We start from the raw sequence: 19705 nt of genomic DNA, 5'->3' as shown, positions 1-19705 counted from the left end.
CTTGTATTTCTGTAGTGATTCAATCACTGATTTCACAAACATTTACTGAGTACTCAGGCAAAAGGAGATCCACGTGTGCCCATTACCAGGCAAACAGTAATGGAGGTGCTCCTGCTATTTGCCTCCTTCTCTTATCCATAGCACTTTTCCAACCAAATTTTTTTTTATTAAAAAATATTACAAATTTTAATTTCAAGCTTCTATGAATTAAATTGGACTTAAGAGTACTAAAAAAGTACTGAAAGAAATAAAATGACCTTGGAAGTAAAAATTGCCATATAAACGGTGCTTACTTACCAGAAAGGCATTGGATAGGCAAAACGTTCCCTCAGATCAACACTCATGAAAGGAACATATTCTATACCATTTATTTTTGATGTTGTCCTATAAAACACAAGAAAAAAAAATCTAACACAAATATTCAGTCTACCTTAATCACCAGGAGCCCTGGTGGTGCAGTAGTTAAGCACTTGGCTGCTAACTGATAGGTCAGTGGTTTGAATCTACCAGGTGCTCCACGGGACAAAAATGTGGCAGTCTGCTTCTATAAAGACTAAACCTTGGAAATCAATGGCGCAGTTCCACTCTGTCCTATAGGGTTGTTATGAGTTGGAATCAACTCGACAGCACACGATAACAGTTAAATCACTAATCTTATTTAAACTCCTTAAAATTTAAATAACAAGGTATGGTACTATAATAAAATTCAACTGACAACTTTATAGTGTTATTTAGACAAAATTTTCATGGAACAACTGAATATCAGAGAATAGCTAACTCAATTCAATTCAATGAGTTATTCTTTAAGACTGACATCTTTTACCACCAGAACACTAGTCTAAAGATATGCCTGTACTACAGGTAATGAAGGAAGCCTATTCCACTTGATACCAAGGACATAAAGCCAATTCTATTGCAAACCCAAAGGGAGAGATCAACTGCTTATTTTGAGATTAAAAAAAATGATTATTTACAATTCTGAAAAATATGTTTTTTTATATTTTCTGGTTATGGGAATATGGAATGGCAATGGAAGAATGAAGTTACAGATATTAGCTACGGCCTCTGACAAACTACAGAAATGAGCTTTGTAGTAGTTTTCTATATTTTCTCCTTGTTTTGTGTACATGTTTATTTGTATAAATTAACAATTTCCTCCTTTTATCTCTTTTTCTTTAGAGAGTTGTGGGATAACTTCACAATTTGGTCTTTAGCTAACGCTATTCAGTGAGACTGTGAATTTAAGAACTAATCAGTCAGTGACGCTTGGGACTGGATGTCTCCTCATTTTGGAGACAGAGGGTGAGACCTTTTCCCTAGTAGGAAGGATAGCTGCATTTTAAAGATGGAAACATATTTCTTTTGTTGTAGTATGAAAGTTCAAGCGTGTGTAACCAAAAAACCAAACCTCTACCATCGAGTCAATTCCGACTCCTAGCAACCCTACACGACAGAGGACTGTCCCACTGTCAATCTTTATAGAAGCCGACTGGCACACCTTTCTCCCGTGGAGCTGCTGGTGGGTTTGAACCTTGGACCTTTCAGTTAGCAGCTGAGCGCTTCACCCACTGCAACACCAGGTGTCTTTTATATGGATGCTTAATAGCCAAAAAATTAAACTGCTGTTAATTTATTGTCTCTCAGCTCCAAAACCACCCTTCTTTGCCCTACTTTATGCTGTGCTGGCTCACATGCAATTTTTCTAGACAAAGAGACAGATTAATAGGAACAGAATTAAAAGCTCTTAGGTGACTGCTACATACCAAGGAGCCTGTACTGCAATTTTAGGAAAATTAAAAATGAGTGCCTACCTGCTCTGCACAGCTCTAAGCAGGCTGAACCTCCTCCAGTGCTCAACTTACGAAGAGGCACACTAGCTCAGAGATTTATCCCATCTACGCTAGCTCAGAATGCAATCAAGGGTTTCCACGTTATTGCTGTTTTGCATTTTAACATCCTAGAGGCTGCTTCCAGACACACTGAGCTGACTGCCTAGACCAGGGGTTGGCAAACTTTTTCTATAAAGGGCCAAACAGTGTGTATTTTAGGCTTTGTGATGATGTCCCTGTCACATATTCTTCTTTGCTTAAAAAAACCCCAAAAAACCAAAAACAGCTGCCATCAAGTACACTCCCACTCATGGCGACCCATGTGTGTCAGAGAAGAACTGTGCTCCATAGGGTTTTCAATGGCTGATTTTTCAGAATCAGATCACCAGGTCTTTCTTCCAAGGCACCTCTGGGTAGACTCAAACCTCCAACCTTTTGGTTAGCAGCCAAGTGCAGTAACTGTTTGCACCACGCAGGGACTCCCTAGTTCAAGGCTGCCATTTGCTGACCTAGATCCCCATGTGCCTAGACTGCTCTTTCAAGATAGTAATTTTTCCCCCTTAGGACTCTGATTATAAAGTTGCACAGATAACAACTGGTCTGCCCATAGCCCTGTTTTCCCCCTAAGACTTTAAGTGCTGAATTTTGCAGAATGCTAAGTTTTTCAGAAAGATATACCATGTCTAACAGAAATGCTAATATTAAAATATATTAGAATTAAAAACCTTGCACTCTTCCCAGTTGTGACAACATAATTTATAATTTCAAAATAACAGTACAACACACTATAGCACAGATCTGAGTAACAAGCAACAAACTATGAGAATAAAATTACCTATGTTTACTACACTAACAAAATCCCTCACTATAATGAATCATAAACTGACTTACCTGAGTACTTCTATTTCTTCTGCTGTGTATCTCTGTCCTTGTGCATCACATGACTGGGGAGTTATAAACTGCTGAGGTCTTTCAAGGAAGGGATTAGGTCCTAGCGGAAAATGGGCTCTCGTTGGAGGTGGCTTTGGTTTATTATTCGCTGACTTGATTTTGTTTAGTGGCTTTGTCAAAGGTTCACTCAATGCTTCTGCTCTATAACAGAAAGAGATAAAGAAAAAGTGTTCTGGTGTTTCTTCTCACATTTCAGCTTTCCAGAAAACAAGATTCACTTCAAGATCCAGTCAAGCACTCCTAATGTAAAATTAATATATACAATTCCTACATACAAGATTTCACTGCTTAAGATACTCCCAAAGGTAAGTGTTTTTTGCAAACAATGTTCTATCAACAACACTGAGAACTTAACTGTTTATGTCAGATACTATATGTCAAGGGGATACAAAAACATGTAAAACACATTGCTATCCATAAGGTGTTCACAGTTTTGTGGGGAAAGAGACAAGTAATTGCATCCGAAGTGATAGATGTTAGGATGAAGTATAATAAGAGAATGAAGGAACAGCAGAAGAATTTAATGAACTGGGAACAGACAGTGAGTCAGGGAATATTTTTCTGACTTGATGCTTAAGCTGAAGAGGCGTTCACACGGGGAGTACGGAAGCATTCTAAGACAGAACAGCATGTACAACGAAATGGCATAGTAAGTTAAGGTCATTTCAAAAGATGAATGTAAGCCCTGTAAATGTGCAAATGAGAGGCAACAGGATATAAGACCAGAGAGGAAGGCAGGGTTTGGATCACAGAAGGCTCTCATGATACGTAAGGGAATTCTGACTTCACTCTGTTGAAGAACTAACAAACTAAAAAGTAGAAGTTCTTAACCTGAGGTCCATATATGAGCTTCAGGAGTCTTGTAAACACCCTGAAATTACATGTGAAAAAAACCTGATGTACATTTTTCCTAGACAGAGGATTCTTAATTTTCAAAAAATCTTCAAAAGGGCCAAAGACTGGCCCCCTGTCCCCTCCCCCCCCCACCATTTAGGATGTGCTCAGGAACTCAGGAAAAACTCAGGACGGGTTATCCACATAGGTAATAAAAGTCATCTATGATTCCAACTGATGAGAGAAACAGAAATGGAAAAGACAACTATGTGTCAAGTGTCCGTATCTTTATGAATCTGGGGAAACAAACTAAAGGTTAGTAGATGATAATGATGAAAAGGAAGGAATACTGTTATACTTCAAAAAAAAAAAAGCTGGCGGGGGGTGTGAAAGAGCTACCTAGTCAAAGCCTCAAAAGAAGATAATGTTATTAATTCATGCTATAAACACAAATGCAATTTTCACCCTTTTCTTTTGTCCACAACATTCCCTCAAAAGGTATAATACTCCTCAAGCAAATCCATTCATTTTTTACAGACATAAACTACTGAGTACATGCTATATGCCAGGCAGTCTGTTAGGAGCTTGATTATAGCACTGAACTAACAGACCAAATTCTCTGCCCTCATAGAGGAGTGTACATTTGGGGGATGGAGGTTGGAGGGGAGATAAACATTAACAGCAAACATAACAAATTCACAAATTTCATATACCTTAGAAAGTGGTAAGAGCTATGGGAAAGAATACTAGAGTAGGCAGGATGAAAAGTGCTGGGGAAGGGTGGAATTATAACTAGAATGGTTAGGCAGGCCTCATTTAAAAGTAGACATTTGAGCAGAGATTTGAAGGAGGTAAACACACTTCATAATTTAGGGTATGCGTACAGCTGTAAGCAGCCTCATTCTCAATTTCTTTTTTTATCAGTAGCTCTAGAAGTCTCTCTGGAAGGTCTACTCTTTGAAAGTCTGATATTACACAACAAAAGGGAAGTCTTCCATTTCAAATATCACAATCATTTGTTTTACATATAACAAAAACTAAATAAAATATTTGACTAATGGCTATTTATTGAGATTAAAGCAAGGAACTTCAGAAGGTAAATTCACGCAGAGGAAGAAGGCAGACTTGTTCCAGGTCTCAGTCTATAAGATGGGAGTTTTGCTACTATGACCTCTACCACAAATTTAGACTGTTTTTATAGTAACAACACATGCCATCCATGGATAAGAATATGAATGACCAAAACTCACCTATCCAGTGCCTGTCGGGCCAACTGTTTCAGCTTATTTTGCAGGGTTTTATCAGCAGTTTCGGAAGACTTAGGGAAAAAAAAAAAAGACATTCTAAAGTATAATTATTATTTAATTTGCTTAGTTCATGACATTTCTAAGCAAAACACTTACAATGCACGTTACACTTCTTGAAATTATAAGATAAAGATGACATTTTATTTTCATCTTTGAAAGGATCATTTAAAATTGTGCTGAAAACTTGTCACTGAGGTAAACTTGAGGACCACTTAATATGAAAAGGTCCTAACCGGACTACAACTGTATGATCATGGTGCCACAGAAGGCTGAGTGGCAGGAACCTCAGAAGCCCACCACTTACCTATGGTCTCAGGTACCTACAGAATCAGGCTAGACGGCTCCTCTGAACAAAAGGCCCTGGCCAATAAAGCCAGCCCTCTGAACGATGCTGGAACACCATTCTCCACTTTATCTCATCCTCTTGTTAAAGGTACTGATCTCTCTCCCTTCCTCTCTTTTTAAATGATACTTCATTGTGTTTTTGGTGAAAGTTCACATAGTAGATTAGGGTCTCAAAAAATATGGAATGTTTTGTGGATCTGTATGTCATCCTGTGTAGGGGCCATGCTAGTCTTCTCTGTATCATCCAATTTTTAGTACACGTGGTGCCGAAGCAAGCACTGCACTGCTCTTATGCACTAGGTGCTAGATGCTGACACTCTCAACTAGGGTTCCTCAAGGAGCAGTAAAAGCAACTCAGCATACCGACTTGATGTTGCAAATTAATAAAGCCCTCCCAAACCACTACCTTATTTTTTCGTGCATGAAATTGTGGGGCTTCAAATTAACTTTACCTAAAGAATTTGGTCTTTGTCCTTCATTCCTGAGAAATAACCTCTTAAATGCTGCAATTTCTCCAATGACTGAAGTGTCTTTGATGAGGGCTACAGATCATACTTACCAAACAGGTTATGTTACAAGGTTACTCAGGTGGGTGCTGGCCATGCCAGAAAGACCCACCTCGTGATATCAGCCAACTTCAGGGGAGGGGTGCATGATTCAATCAAATGTAATTATGTAATGGGGCCAAATAAAGGCTTGGGACGTGGACGTTCCAAGGACTTCCTGGCTGGTGAAAGACACTGATGCACACAGAAGAGTAGCTAGTCCCTTTTTGGGAAACAAAAGCTGTGTTGGGAACCCTCCCAGATCTCACTCTATGCATCATTTGTATCTTTTTTACTATAATAAAACTGCAATAAAAAGCACAGCACTTTCCGTGAGTTTGGACACTTCTAGTGAATTATCAAAACACAGGGAGTAGCGGCAGACAGAAGGTCAGAAGTGAGGGGGAGTCCTGGGGACACCCAAGCTTATGGCAGGGCATCCTGAGGGAGGCAGTGGGAAACCCTCAAATTTGTAGTCTGGTCAGAAATGAGGGTATCAGGGGGACCCTCAAGATTGTGCCTGCATCTGAGGTCTTGGGCAGACTTGGCAGTCTGGAGGACTGTCCTTTTTTAATTTGTGAGATATGACCTAGCTCTGGAGCTTAGCATCAGAGGAAGAAGTATTACATTATGCAGTCGGTATCAAAATTAAACACAACTGAATTGATTCCTTCATTTCAGTTGGTGTGACAACTGATTCCTTTTCCTTTTCATAAATTAAAAAAATTAAAAGGAAGCTTATGTAAATTCTTCCTGTAGAAAGTTAGTTTTAACCATCAGGGCACAAAAATATTAAACAAATACCTGTAACTTAAAAAAAAAACTGCTTAATGACTCAACGTCAAATTCTTAACAAAATGTTAAAATTCATTATACCTACTCCTCACTTATCAACTATCTCATTATCCAATATTTCGCATTTACAACAGCAGTAAAAAATCTACTATCCACTATTGTGCACATTAACGACATACACCTGGCAGTAACCAACGCTGAGGTGTGAGGTAAGAGTTAATGGTAGCTGTGATGGTTACGTGTCAACTTGGCTGCGCCATGAGTCTCAGTGGTTTGGCAGTTATGCAAGGAAGTAATCTGGCAGTTATGCAGTGATGTAATTTGGCAGTTGTGTAATGATACAGTCATCCTCCATTTTGTGATCTGATGTGGTCATCCTCCATTTTTGCATAATGTCAATTTTCACATAATGATCTGGTCTCTGGAACCTAACCATGGTCGGTAACTGAGGAGTGTGTGTATTAACTGTCTATTCTTTATCATCTTTTAATGAGAAGTAATTAGTTACATTTATAATAATACTATACTTTCCTTTAACGAGTTGTTAGTAAAATTCACTGATAAAGAAAGAAATTTCTTAGCATAATTGCACCAAATTTAACTTCTAGCTATACATACAGTTTTCAGGCAGAGATCCACGGCTTCTGTATACAATTCTATAGCATCTTCAACATTCTCTTTTTCATCTTCATCAAAAGCTTGTGTGACAAGAAAATGGGCTCGCTCTAGGTCCAACTGATGTTTTGATTTCAAAGGATCAGCATTCTTTGACTGAACTACAAGAGGAACAAAAGCATACATAGAAGAAATATCATCTAAACATACCCAGTGAGCAACATACCATTTTAATACATTTAAGACATTCTTTACCAAAACTCTAGAACTCTTTCACTTAAAAACACAAAGTCAAAAAACAAATCCTTAAAAACTAATTTTCCCCTTCCCATTTCAATCTTAATTTTAAGGCTATCCCCAATTGTTTAACTCATACACAACAGACACTAGATACAAAGAATACCAAGAAATGCATTATTTACTCAGAATTTTTTTTCTCCTGCATTTCTCTCTCCGTATCAGCACTCTTCATTTAAAAAAATAAAACACAAGTTCTCCTCACACACACCCCCATAAACAAAATAAAAACTTGGAAAATGCTAAATCTCCATTATGTTTTAACATAATTTTTAAAGTTTCTTTCATTACAGAATAATTGTCTAATATAATACACTAGGCCCTGAAGATTAAAAAGTTCCTGCCATGTTTCCTATTCATTTGGGTCCAGAATATTGCTTTTGTTAGGTGTCGTTGAGTCAATCCTGACTCAGAACAAATAAGCTATTACATATTTTTACTGCTCTTTGAAATATGTTTGTTTTTAACACAGAAGTAAATATATATAAAGGACTTGTATCCAGACTATATAAAGATTTCTTACAAGTTGACAAAAAGACAACTCAATTAAAAAATGGGCAAGAGATCTGAACAGACATTTCTCCAAAGATACACAAATGGCCAATAAGCATATGAAAAGATGCTCAACATCAACAGCCATCATGGAAAGACATATCAAAACCAGAATGAAACACTACTTCATACCCAAGAGGAGTCCCTGGGTGGTGCTAACGGTCAAGCACTTGACTAGCCGAAAGGGTGGCAGTTCAAACACACCACCTAGAAGCGGCTCAGAAGACAGGCCTGGAGAATCGCTTCCAAAAGATCATAGCCTAGAAAACCCTATGCGGCAATTCTACTCCGCACACATGGGTCACCAAGAGTTGGACAATCGACTCGACAGCAACTGACAGCAACAAGATGGCTAAAGTCAAAAAGCCAGAGAACTAGTATTGGAGAGGATGTGAACAAACTGGAAACCTCATACTTTGCTGGTGGAATTGTAAAATTGTACAGCCACTTTGGAAAACAGTTTGGAAGTTCCTCAAAAACTTAAACATAGAGCTACCACATACCCTAGCAGTTGTACTCCTAGACATATACTCAGGAGAACTGAAAACAATGTCCACATAAAAACTTGCACACAAATGATCACAGCAACATTATTTATGATAGCAAAAAACTGAGAACCCAAATGCCCATCAGCTGATGAGTGGATAATACAAAATGTGGTATCTGTTCATACCATGGAATATTATTTGCCATAAAAAGTAATAAAGTTCTGATACATGTTACAATATAGTTTAACCTAGAAAACATGCTAAATGAAAGAAGCCAGACACAAAAGGCCACATATTGTATCACTCCATGTATATGAAATGCCCAGAGACAAATCCACAGACAGAAAGTAATCAGTGGTTGTCAGGGGCTGGGTGGCGGTGAAGGTGGGGATGGGTGGGGAGGTGGGGGGCATGGGAAGTGAACAGCTAATGGATACAGGGTTTCTTTTTGGGGTGATGAAAATGTTCTAAAATTAGATAGTGGTGATGGTTGCACAACACGGGGAATATACTAAAATCACTGAATTATATACTTTAAAAGGGTGAATTTTATGGTTTATGAATTATGTCTCAATAAAGCTATAATTCTAACAAGCTTTTTTACTTACATTTTAAGTCTCTTAAAAGTATGTAATAATGCTTTTTAAACTTTAACCCTTATAACCTCTTTAAAGTATGTACTAATCTCATTTATAAATTGAAGACACCAAAGCTCAAACATGTTAAAATATCTAGTCCAGGGTTTCTCAACCTTGGCATTACTGACATTTTGGGCTGGATAACTGTTTTTTGTGGGGGGCTGTCTTGTGTATTGCAGGATGGCCTTTACCTAAATAGACTGCAGCAGCATCCTCACAGCTGTGAAAACCAAAAACCTCTCCAGACATTGTCAAATGTCCCCTGGGGGACAAAATCACTCCTGGTTGAGGTTTCATAGCTACAGTGGCAGGGTAGGGACTCAACTTAGATTTGTTAATTCCAAGTCTTGAGCTCTTTATACTACACTGGTGATTTTCAAACTGTTACCTTTCCCTACCCTGAAGTCAACTCATCTCTCAAGAGTCTCTTGATTGTCAGCAAACTTTATCTGTTTTAAAAACTGGGGTGATGAACAAGATTCTACTTGAAAAAGGACTCTTCTGCTTAAAATTATAACAAGCAAACAAACAAGTAATTGGCGAAATAATTGACAAAACAATTAAGGTTATGGTATGCTTTACAAATTCTTTTTGAAATTTGTGTTTCACTGGCAAACAGCTTTAACATTTAGTCTAGGATGTTTCAGATAGGGATTTCTATGATAGTTCAATACTTATAACTTTTCTCTCTCCACACCTAATTAAAGGCTTCCTGAGGGCATGGACTGGCAGTCATTTTTCTATCACCCAGTACTTACCATATAGCCCAAACATGCACTCAATAAATGGTTGTTGGAATGAAGGGAAATATCTATGGAAAAAACAGGGAGATCACGGAAGTAAGCATGAAAGATTACTTTCCATACTTCAAAGATAACTTTATTTGTAAACACTGTTTATAAAACAAGGTTTCCTGATTATCAAACTGAAATTTAAGAACTTCATTTACTTGCCCAGGAAAATGAAGTCTCTTTGTATTATATGAGGTCCTGATACACAGATAGTCCACGTTTCAATAAATTCAATTTCTGGGCACTATCTTAAAGTGAACTACCTTGTCTTTAAGGGGGCTGTCATAACAAGAAATTCAAATCTACTTTATCTAACTATATGCTTGTAACTGTTCAGATTATTCAGATGTTGGTGGGAAACACTGAATGAGTGGTGGAAAGTAGCACAAAGTCTATCAGGCAATGCTAAATAAGTGGAAATTCCTCTAAACCGCTTGTAATTTTACTACACAGTGACAGAAAAAAAAGTTAAAAAGAGCTCTTGAAGGGATGAACAAATTTCTAAAACAAACTGTCAGTAGGTGATGATTTTCTTTTCTTCCCATGTGAACAGATTTTGACACGAACCACTTACCTCAAACAAACAAAACTTATCATTAAACCTGTGTGTACTTCTATCACAACACCTGCAATGCTGTTTACTAAAATAAATACAAGCTGTCCCAGATCTCTGCTTACAAGCTGCTCTTCCAAAGTATGGTTTAAAGAGAGAGTTTCGTTAAGGTCTTAAGGTAGAAGAGACTAAGGTAGAAGAAATTATGAACTTACTGCTAAAATCTTTCAACACTAAGGAGGAATAATCTCTTATTTTTTAATATTAAGAGAGGGCACTGACATATATTTAAAAAGCAGACTCTAATGGGGTCCAAATCCTGGCTTTGACATTGAATAATTGCTTGCCTATAGATCACTATCATTGGGCCTCAGGAAAATAAGGAGATTGGACTACATTATTTCTAAGATTCCTCTTCACTGATCTATCATTTATTTCCATATATTCCAAATCTCCAATCGTAAGACTGTTAAGGATGTGATTAGCCAATGAGCAGCAAGAGTGAGGATCAAGATCCAAAGGTGAAGATGAAGAAGTGAGAAAATATAGGGATAAAAGTAAAATGTGATGAAAGAAAAAAATAGTGACAAGTTTAGTATTCCTTTACAAACCTGCTGAATATAGAGCTTGGACTCTTTCCAGATACTCATTTATTTTCTCTTGAATATGTTCTAGGCTTGATCCTGCCATTTCAGCATAAATTAAGGCTTGTGCAGCTTCCTAAAAATAATTAAAAAAAAGTAAAGGAATCCAGTAGATGTATTAAAATTTGAATTTTCTTTAGTATTTTCTAATTCACTATTGGTTTTCATAAATAACAAAACAATAACAACTGAAAAATCTTTAATGTATTAGTAATATTTTCATAAACTAAATAAGTTGTATTATCCTCTAATACCTTTTCTTCAGTTCTTAACGCTCTCAATTTCTCATACTGTTGAAAATTTATGAATTCAAGTATGAGGGACTATAAACATTTCCTTAGAATAGGTGTGGTTCATAAGCACTGTTTTCTTTATTCTTATGTAATAGATCAGACTTAAAATTATATTCCTTGAAAAAGTAAACTGAGCCTTAAAAGCATTAAAACCAATAACAACAACAACAAGCGACCACCACCAGTAAAATAAAACTAAATATCAGGAAAAGATTTTAAGAATTATGAAAATTAACTATCTCACAGTGGAAAGAAATATTTTTCTCCAACAAAAAATATTGTCAAAGAGTGACACATTTTAAAGCAGATTTAAGCTGTATGAAATAAACTTACTTTAATTAAGGAAAACTGGATTCTTTTTAGGCAGTTATGCTGTAACTAGTGAGAAAGAGCTTCCATTTCTCCCAATACCATTCTGGGAAGGTTACCAATGCTGCCACCTAGGAGGACCAGAGAAAGCCTTCTCCAAGTAACACCACCATTTCTGCAGTAACCTGAGCATGTACACTTGGTGAAGCCTCACGCCTAACTGTCTGGATCCAAAGAAGCCATATACTGAACATCACTTTTTCAATCCAGTTAACTGAGCAGGAGTTGTTTCTATGAACCTAAAAAAATCAGTGAGAAGAGCATTGTCCCAAACGGAAATTTAGCCTAAGGCTATGCGGTAAAAAGATACCATTTCCTCAGATTCTACGACTCAGATCATTTCAGGGAAGGAAAAGACATATAATTTTAAATGTAAACATTAAATATTGTACTTTGTGCACTGTCATTATCTAAATACATTATAGTCACAGTTAGCTTCAACAAGAGCCCTGGTGGCACAGTGGTTAAGAGCTCAGGCTGCTAGCCAAAATGCTGGCAGTTTGAATCCACCAGCCACTCCTCGGAAACCCTATGGGGCAGTCCTACTTTGTCCTATAGGGTCCGTGAGTCAGAATCGACTCGATGGCAACGGGTTTGTTTGGTTTAACTTCAATAAACTGAAGGACACATACACACACACACAAACCCATTGCTGCTGAGTCAATTCCAACTCATGGCAACCCCATGTGTTAGAGAGTAGGACTGCTCCAAGGGTGTTCTTGACAGAAGCAGACCTCCAAGCCGTTCTTCCAGGGGGCTGCTGGGTGAGACTGAACCACCAACTTTTAGGTTAGCAGTCTAGCACAAGCTGTTGTGCCATCCAGGGACCTCCAGATATGTTGAGGTTCTAGTCCACCCAGAGGTACCTCAGAAGGAAAAAAAGCCGCCTGGCGATCTAGTTCCAAAAAATCAGCCACTGAAAACCCTATGGAGCACAGTTCTACTGTGACACCCACGGGGTTGCCATGAGTCAGACTCATCTCAATGGCAAACGGTTTGTACAACAGTATCAGAGCAGAAAATACTAAATGTCTGAAGAAGTTTATATAAATAGTTCCTAGAAGGACTACTTTTCTTACCTTCTTTCTAAATGACATGTACATCATCCTATGGCTAAACAAGAGGCAATGCATAGTAATTCCCTTTGCTTTAGAAAAAGCTACTCCCGTGTAGCACCATTTTAACCTATTACCTTAATATTTGTCAAAGTTATTTCACAAAACTAAAACACACAGAAGTTTATTTAAAAAAATCCCATCTCATGAAAAAAAAAGTCCAAAGGGAGGGTTCTGAAACACATCAAGTCTCTAATACCCATTGCCATGGAGTTGATCCCAACTCACAGCCATCCTATAGGAAAGTAAATCTGTCCCACAGGGTTTCTAAGGCCGTAAACCTTTCATGGAAGCAGACTGCCACATCTTTCTCCTGCTCCTGGTGGGCTTGAAATGCCAACCTTTCAGTTAGCAGCCCAGCGCTTTAACCATTGTGCCACAAGGGCTGTAGATTATAAAATGAAAACAGTGAAACATTTGTCTGAGAAAAGCAAATTACATGTTACTCTTAGTATATACATTTACGGGAAAAAAATACCACTACTGTAATATTAAAGTCTGACATTCTTAAAAAAAAAAAAGGTTACAATATCATAAGGGTACAGATGTCTAGAACAGGGAAGTGGAGAGCCTGGCTAGGGCGGGAGAGGTGTGTCTGCAAATCCTCAGGGTGGAAGATAAGAGGGTGGAACATGGAAGCTCATACACTTTGATTTAGCAATTCTGCCTACAGTAATTTAGCCAAAAGAAGTATCAGGAAGTGTGCAAAGCATTAATTATAAGGATACTAACTGTACTACAAGTCACAGGCTGAAAAAACAGAATGAACCTCAATGTCCAATAGTTTGCGAGTAAGTTAGGGCACATCCATATAATGGAATGCTATCCGCTATTATTAATAAAATTGAAGGAGTAAACTTGATTTGGGAAAACGTTTAAACGAGAAAAACAGGTTAAAAAACTGCATAAACAGTATTATCCAAGTTTGTTTAAAAAAAAAAAAAGGGTGTGCACACGTTATGTGCCATCGAGTCGGCACAGAAAAACAATCACAAAATTATACATCAGATACTAGGATAAGAGATGGCTTTATTCTTTTTCTTCAACGAACACGCACTATGGGTATATACCAGAGAACATTATCCCAGTACCAGTAAATAAGAGCCAAGTGACAGTAAGAATTAGCTACTAACTACTCATACCTTGGGGACCCCGGTGGCACAGTGGTTAAGAGCTGGGCTGCTAACCAAAAGGCCAGCAATTCAAAACCACCAGCCGCACCTTGGAAACCCTATGAGGCAGTTCCACTCTGTTCTCTAGGGTCGCTATCGACTCCGCAGCATGGGTTTTTTTTTTTTAACCCATACTGAACTAAGGCCGCCATAAGCGAGTGGGCGTGGGATGTGACTGGCCTTTGCAGCCCGGTCGCCTGTCCCTTCTGAGATCCCAAAGAAGAAGAGAAGGAGGAGGAGGAGGAAGAGGGAAATGCAAAGCACACAACCGGGGCCAAAGGGGACGGCTTCGCCTCGCACCAGGACCCCGCCGGACTCCGGCTCGGATCACGGATGCAGACAAGCCGACGCCCCCCTACCTTATAGTAAAACACCGCCTCAGAGTAGCGACCCTCGTGGTCGCGCTGCACCGCCAGCCGGGCAAACTGCACTGCGTCCCGCTCCAGCGCCGCCGCGTCCATGGCGCCGAGAGCCCGCTTCGTGGGGAGGGCGAGTGGGAGGCCCTGACGCAGGAAGACTCTCCCCTGACCGGCGCGCCCTGGACCCGGAGGGAGGGCTTGGGAACGCGGCGGAAGTGTAGGAAAGCTTCTTTTCGGTGGCTGGGGGAGGAGAGCGGGCCTTCACGGATCCATCTCTCCGCGACGCCGCGCCCCCACAGCGCAGCCCCAGAACCTAGCCCGCATGGTCGTCCCGCTTCGCGACCACCACGTCCATCGCCCCGCCCAACGGAGGCACTGCGCAAGCGCAGCCTTGTTCTCGGGAGTTTTCCTGGAGCCGGGGCCGCAGAGGCAGGGCTCGCGGGAGTGCGCGGGACGGTCGGCGGGGCCGGCCCTAGAGGACGGCCCGGCCTGCACGTGACCGCCGCTAGCCCCGGATTGGGCGAGCGAAGGCAGGTGCCACGTACAAACTGCGGACGTCTCCGCCGCCTGCGTGGAGGTAGTAGTGGACCGGCAGGTTGTCTCTGTCGACAGTTGGCAGGGGTGGGAATGCGCTTTGTTGAGCCTTTCCTCTACTAAGTGGAAGGGATAGGAGTAAAGAATTAATGAAGAGGTCCTGCCAACAGCATCTGGACTAATAAAAAAAAAAAAAAATTAGGCGTGTAAAGTGAGGATATAGGATTCTTTTGAGATACGCTTTAAAAAAGAGTATCCTTTTTAAAAAACTCGATTCCGACTCATAGCGACCCTATAGGACAAAGTAGAACTACCGCTTAGAGTTTACAAGGAGCGGTTGGTGCATTTAAACTGTCAGCCTTTTGGTTAGAAGCTCTTAACCACTGTGCAACCAAGGCTCCAAGATACTCTTTAATAACGTTTATTTCCAAAGAAAGGTGATACAACAGAATGCAGAAACTGTTGAATAATATTAATATCACACACAAGTAAAATTTTGCTGAAGATCATTCAAAAGTGGTTGCAGCAGTATGTCAACAGGGAACTGCCAGAAGTTCAAAACTCATTAAACTGTACACTTTAAACAAGTGCTTTTTATTTTTTGTTAACTATAATTCAATAAAAAATTATTTAAAGTTACTTGGTCTGTGTATAAATGAGGCTTTCCACCCATTTCTACAAATCACTTAATTTCTTTGTTTCTTCACATTTAGTGAAGTTAAGAAAAAGAATTATTAATGATATATATCTCATCAGCTTGTTGTAAATTTTGTTAAGAATGCAGATGTTTTGAAAAACCGCAGGAAAGACAAACATAACACATAATGATAGAAAGCAGATCAGAGGTTCTGGAATTGGGGGTGAGGTGAGTGGAGATTGATTGGAAATGGGCACAATTAATCAAGGGAACCTTTTGGAGTAATGGTGTTTACACAGGTGTATACATTTGTCAAAACTCATTGAGGAGGTGGGGCCAAGATGCTGGAGTAGTCAGACGCTTCCTGTGGTCCCTCTTACAACAAAGATCCGAAAAAACAACTGAATTGATTATATGTGACAATCTAGGAGCGCTGAACATCAAAAGCAAAGTTGAGGAATCGGACTGAGTGGTAGGGGGAGGGAGAGATGGTTCAGAAGCAGCGAGGAGCTCCTAGACCTGACCCACTGGGAGCCGGTGCCCTTCAGGCCAGATCAGCTCGCATGCGTGGTGAGGGAAGCAGTGGCACTCGGGAGGTGTTTTCCACACTGGGAGAGACCCAGCGGCATAGCGCCTACTCGGGCATCCAGAACCAGTGAAAAGCAGAGCTCAATCAGTAAAAGGTAAGTACTAGTGTCCGGCCTACTGCGCAGATCAAAAAACACCCCCTTTAGGAAAAACCTCTCTCCCATTTACCTCCCCGCTTTGCACCAGGTCCTGGGCCAGCTTCAGTGACTGCCACATCCCTTGGCGTGGAAGTAGGACCCGTCGTGTGCTCTGAACCATTCTCCTGGCCTTGGAGAGGGAACAAATTAACAAACAGGAAAAAAAAATCTGCCAGCTCATCTAAGCTAGGAACTCAGGGTAGGCAGAGCTCCCTAGGCCCAGGCATAAGGGGTCCATGGGCTTTGAATGTCTTTCACCCCTGCACCTGTGTGGGCCCATTTCAACAGCATAGGCCCTCATTACCACAGTACAACAGGGTATATACCTGAAGTCTAACCTCAAATGTTTCAGCTATATGGTGAAGTGGTAGGTTTGTGACATTTGACACTGCTCTGCCCATTAAGCAGGGTCCTCACCTACCCATATCAGGGGCCTGAGGACTGGTGGCTCCACCCATGCCTCCTAGCTACCCACGTCAGGGATCCAAGAATAAGTGGTGTGCCTCAGTCCTTACAGCCAACAGCATTGGGAGCTCATAGTCTGGCTGCAAAACCCACCCATCTACGTGCTCTAGGGAACAGGGACGCGCTTTCCTTCCAGACACTCAGGGGCAGCTGTCAGCCCCCTGCCTTGCTAAACACGTAACACCCTACTGCAGCTAGATACCTGTGCCTACACCAATCACCCATGCCTGTCTAGGACTGTAGGTGAGAGCCTGCACCACAAACTTGATGACTGACTACCTGGACACCTTAGCTGAATTCATACAAGAAAAGTAAACAGACTCCTGGACTCACATACAGTAACAGCTCTAACCACCTGGTGACAGGATATTAGAGCTTGAAAGACACCAGTAATCAAACTAGCTCACACAAGCAGCCTATTTGGGCATATCAAAACATAACAAAACAAGAAGCTATGACACAGTAATCAAACATAAAATAAATATAGTAACTTATTGATGTCTTGGAGACAACAGTCAATATCAGATCACATAAAGAGGTGACCATGATGGCTTTAGCAAACTCCCAAAATAAAGAATCAAATTTTCTTGAGGAAGAGAATGTCTTGGAATTACCAGAGGTAGAATACAGAAGATTAATATACAGAACTCTTCAAGAGATCAGGAAGGAGATCAAGCAAAATGCAGACCAAGCTAAGGAACACACAGACAAAGCAATAGAGGCTCTTAAGAAGGTTACTCAGGAGCATAATGACAAATTTAATAGGCTGCAAGAATCCATAGAGAGGCAGCAGTCAGAAATTCAGAAGATTAACAATAAAATTTCAGAATTAGACAACTCAATAGAAAGTTATAGGAGCAGAATTGAGGCAATAGAAATCAGAATTAGTGAGATTGAAGATAAAGCACTTGACACCAGTTATTTGAGGAAAAATCAGATACAAGAATTAAAAAAATGAAGAAACTGTAAGAATTATGTGGGACTCTATCAAGAGGAATAACCTACGAGTGATTGGAGTACCAGAACAGGGGGGGATAACAGAAAATACAAAGAGAACTGTTGAATATTTGTTGGAAGAAAAGTTCCCTGATGTCGTGAAAAATGAGAAGATATCTATCCAAGATGCTCATTGAACCCCACATAAGGTAGATCCCAAAAGAAAGTCACCAGGACATATTATAATCAAACTTGCCAAAACCAAAGATAAAGGGAGAATTTTAAGAGCAGCTAGGGATAAACGAAAAGTCATCTGCAAAGGAGACTCATTAAGACTAAGCTTGGACTACCCAGCAAAAACCATGCAGGCAAGAAGGCAATGGGATTATACATATAAAGCCTTTAAGGAAAAAAAAATTGCCAGCCAAGAATTATATATCCAGCAAAACTGTTTCTCAAATACAATGGCGAAATTAGGGCATTTCCAGATAAACAGAAGTTTAGGGAATTTGCAAAAACCAAATCAAAATGATAAGAATTATTAAAGGGAGTTCCTCCAGTTAGAAAATCAATAACATCAGATAACAACCCAAGACTAGAACACAGGACAGAGCACCCAGGTATAAACCCAGGTAGGGAAGTCACAAAAATAAATCAAAGCTGAAACGAAAATAGGGAAACAGAGATGTCAGTATGTAAAAGATGACAACATTAAAACAAGAAGAGGGACTAAAAAATGTAGTCATAGATCTTTCATATGGAGAGGAAGTCAAGGTGACATAAAGAAATAAAAGACTGGTTTAAACTTAGAAAAAAAGAGGTAAATATTAAGGTTAAAACAAAGGAAACTAACAATCTTACACATCAAAAGAAAAACATAAAGACTCAGCAAATACAAAATCAACAACAACAAAAAAGATGAAAAGAAAATACATAAAGAAAAATGACAGCACAGAAAATTAAGTGGAACAAAGAAACTGTCAACAACACACACAAAAAGACATCTAAATGACAGCACTAAACTCATACCTATCAATAATTATGCTGAAAGTAAGTGGACTAAATGCACCAGTAAAGAGACAGGGAGTGGCAGAATGAATGAGAAAACACGATCCATCTCTATGCTGCCTACAAGAGACATACCTTAGACTTAAAGACACAAACAAACTAAAAGTCAGAGGATGGAAAAAATATGTATCAAGCAAACAACACCCAAAAAAGAGCAGGAGTGGCAATATTAATCTCTGACAAAATAGACTTTAAAATACAATCCACCACAAAGGATAAGGAACGACACTATATAATGATTGAAGGGTCAATACACAAGGAGGATATAACTATAATAAGTATTCACACACCCAATGACAGGGCTCCAAAATACATAAAACAAACTCTAACAGTATTGAAAAGCGAGATAGACAGCTTCACGATAATAGTAATAGGAGATTTCAACAAGCCACTTTCGGTAAATGACAGGACATCCAGAAAGCAGCTCAATAAAGACATAGAAGATCTAAATGCCACAATCAACCAACTTAATCTCATAGACATATACAGAACACTCCACCTAACAGCAGCCAACTATACTTTCTTTTCCGACGCACATGGAACATTCTCCAGAATAGACCACATATTAGGCCATAAAGCAAGCCTTAACAGAATCTAAAGCATTGAAATATTACAAAGCATCTTTTCTGGCCATAAAACCATAATAACAGAAATCAAGAACACAAAATGCAAGGGAAAAAAATCAAACACTTGGAAACTGAACAATACCTTGCTCAAAAACTACTGGGTTATAAAAGAAATTAAGGATGGAATAAAGAAATTCATAGAATCAAATGAGAATGAAAACACATCCTACCAGAACCTTTGGGATATAGCAAAAGCAGTGCTCAGAGGTCAGTTTATAGCAA

At 39.5% G+C, this 19705-nt stretch overlaps 1 protein-coding gene and 1 non-coding gene across 4 annotated transcripts in view; both read right to left on the bottom strand.

Moving 5' to 3' along the window:
• Positions 1-14850, bottom strand: part of CAPN7 (calpain 7) — a 34774-nt gene extending 19924 nt beyond the window's left edge. The window contains exons 1-6 of one of the 3 annotated variants that reach the window (XM_023739513.1): positions 14493-14850; positions 11152-11260; positions 7225-7382; positions 4865-4932; positions 2721-2921; positions 298-408 (exon numbers count right to left, since the gene is read on the bottom strand). In XM_023739513.1, the coding sequence (XP_023595281.1) occupies positions 298-408; positions 2721-2921; positions 4865-4932; positions 7225-7382; positions 11152-11260; positions 14493-14594 (749 nt within the window). In that variant the 5' untranslated portion in view covers positions 14595-14850. Of the gene's footprint in view, positions 1-297; positions 409-2720; positions 2922-4864; positions 4933-7224; positions 7383-9954; positions 10008-11151; positions 12392-14492 lie in introns of those variants that run through there. The other 2 variants (XM_004385259.3, XM_023739514.1) reach the window with 2 other exon arrangements.
• On the bottom strand, positions 5440-5545 carry LOC111822177 (U6 spliceosomal RNA). The gene has a single exon (XR_002825438.1). It is a non-coding gene; the product is annotated as a U6 spliceosomal RNA (small nuclear RNA).
• Positions 14851-19705: the final 4855 nt, after the last annotated feature.

The sequence above is a fragment of the Trichechus manatus genome, unplaced genomic scaffold, assembly GCF_000243295.1.
Source record: "Trichechus manatus latirostris isolate Lorelei unplaced genomic scaffold, TriManLat1.0 scaffold00136, whole genome shotgun sequence".
Taxonomy (NCBI): Eukaryota; Metazoa; Chordata; class Mammalia; order Sirenia; family Trichechidae; genus Trichechus; species Trichechus manatus.
The sequence above is the reverse complement of the archived record's forward strand: the minus strand, read 5'-3'. Positions and strand labels throughout refer to the sequence as shown.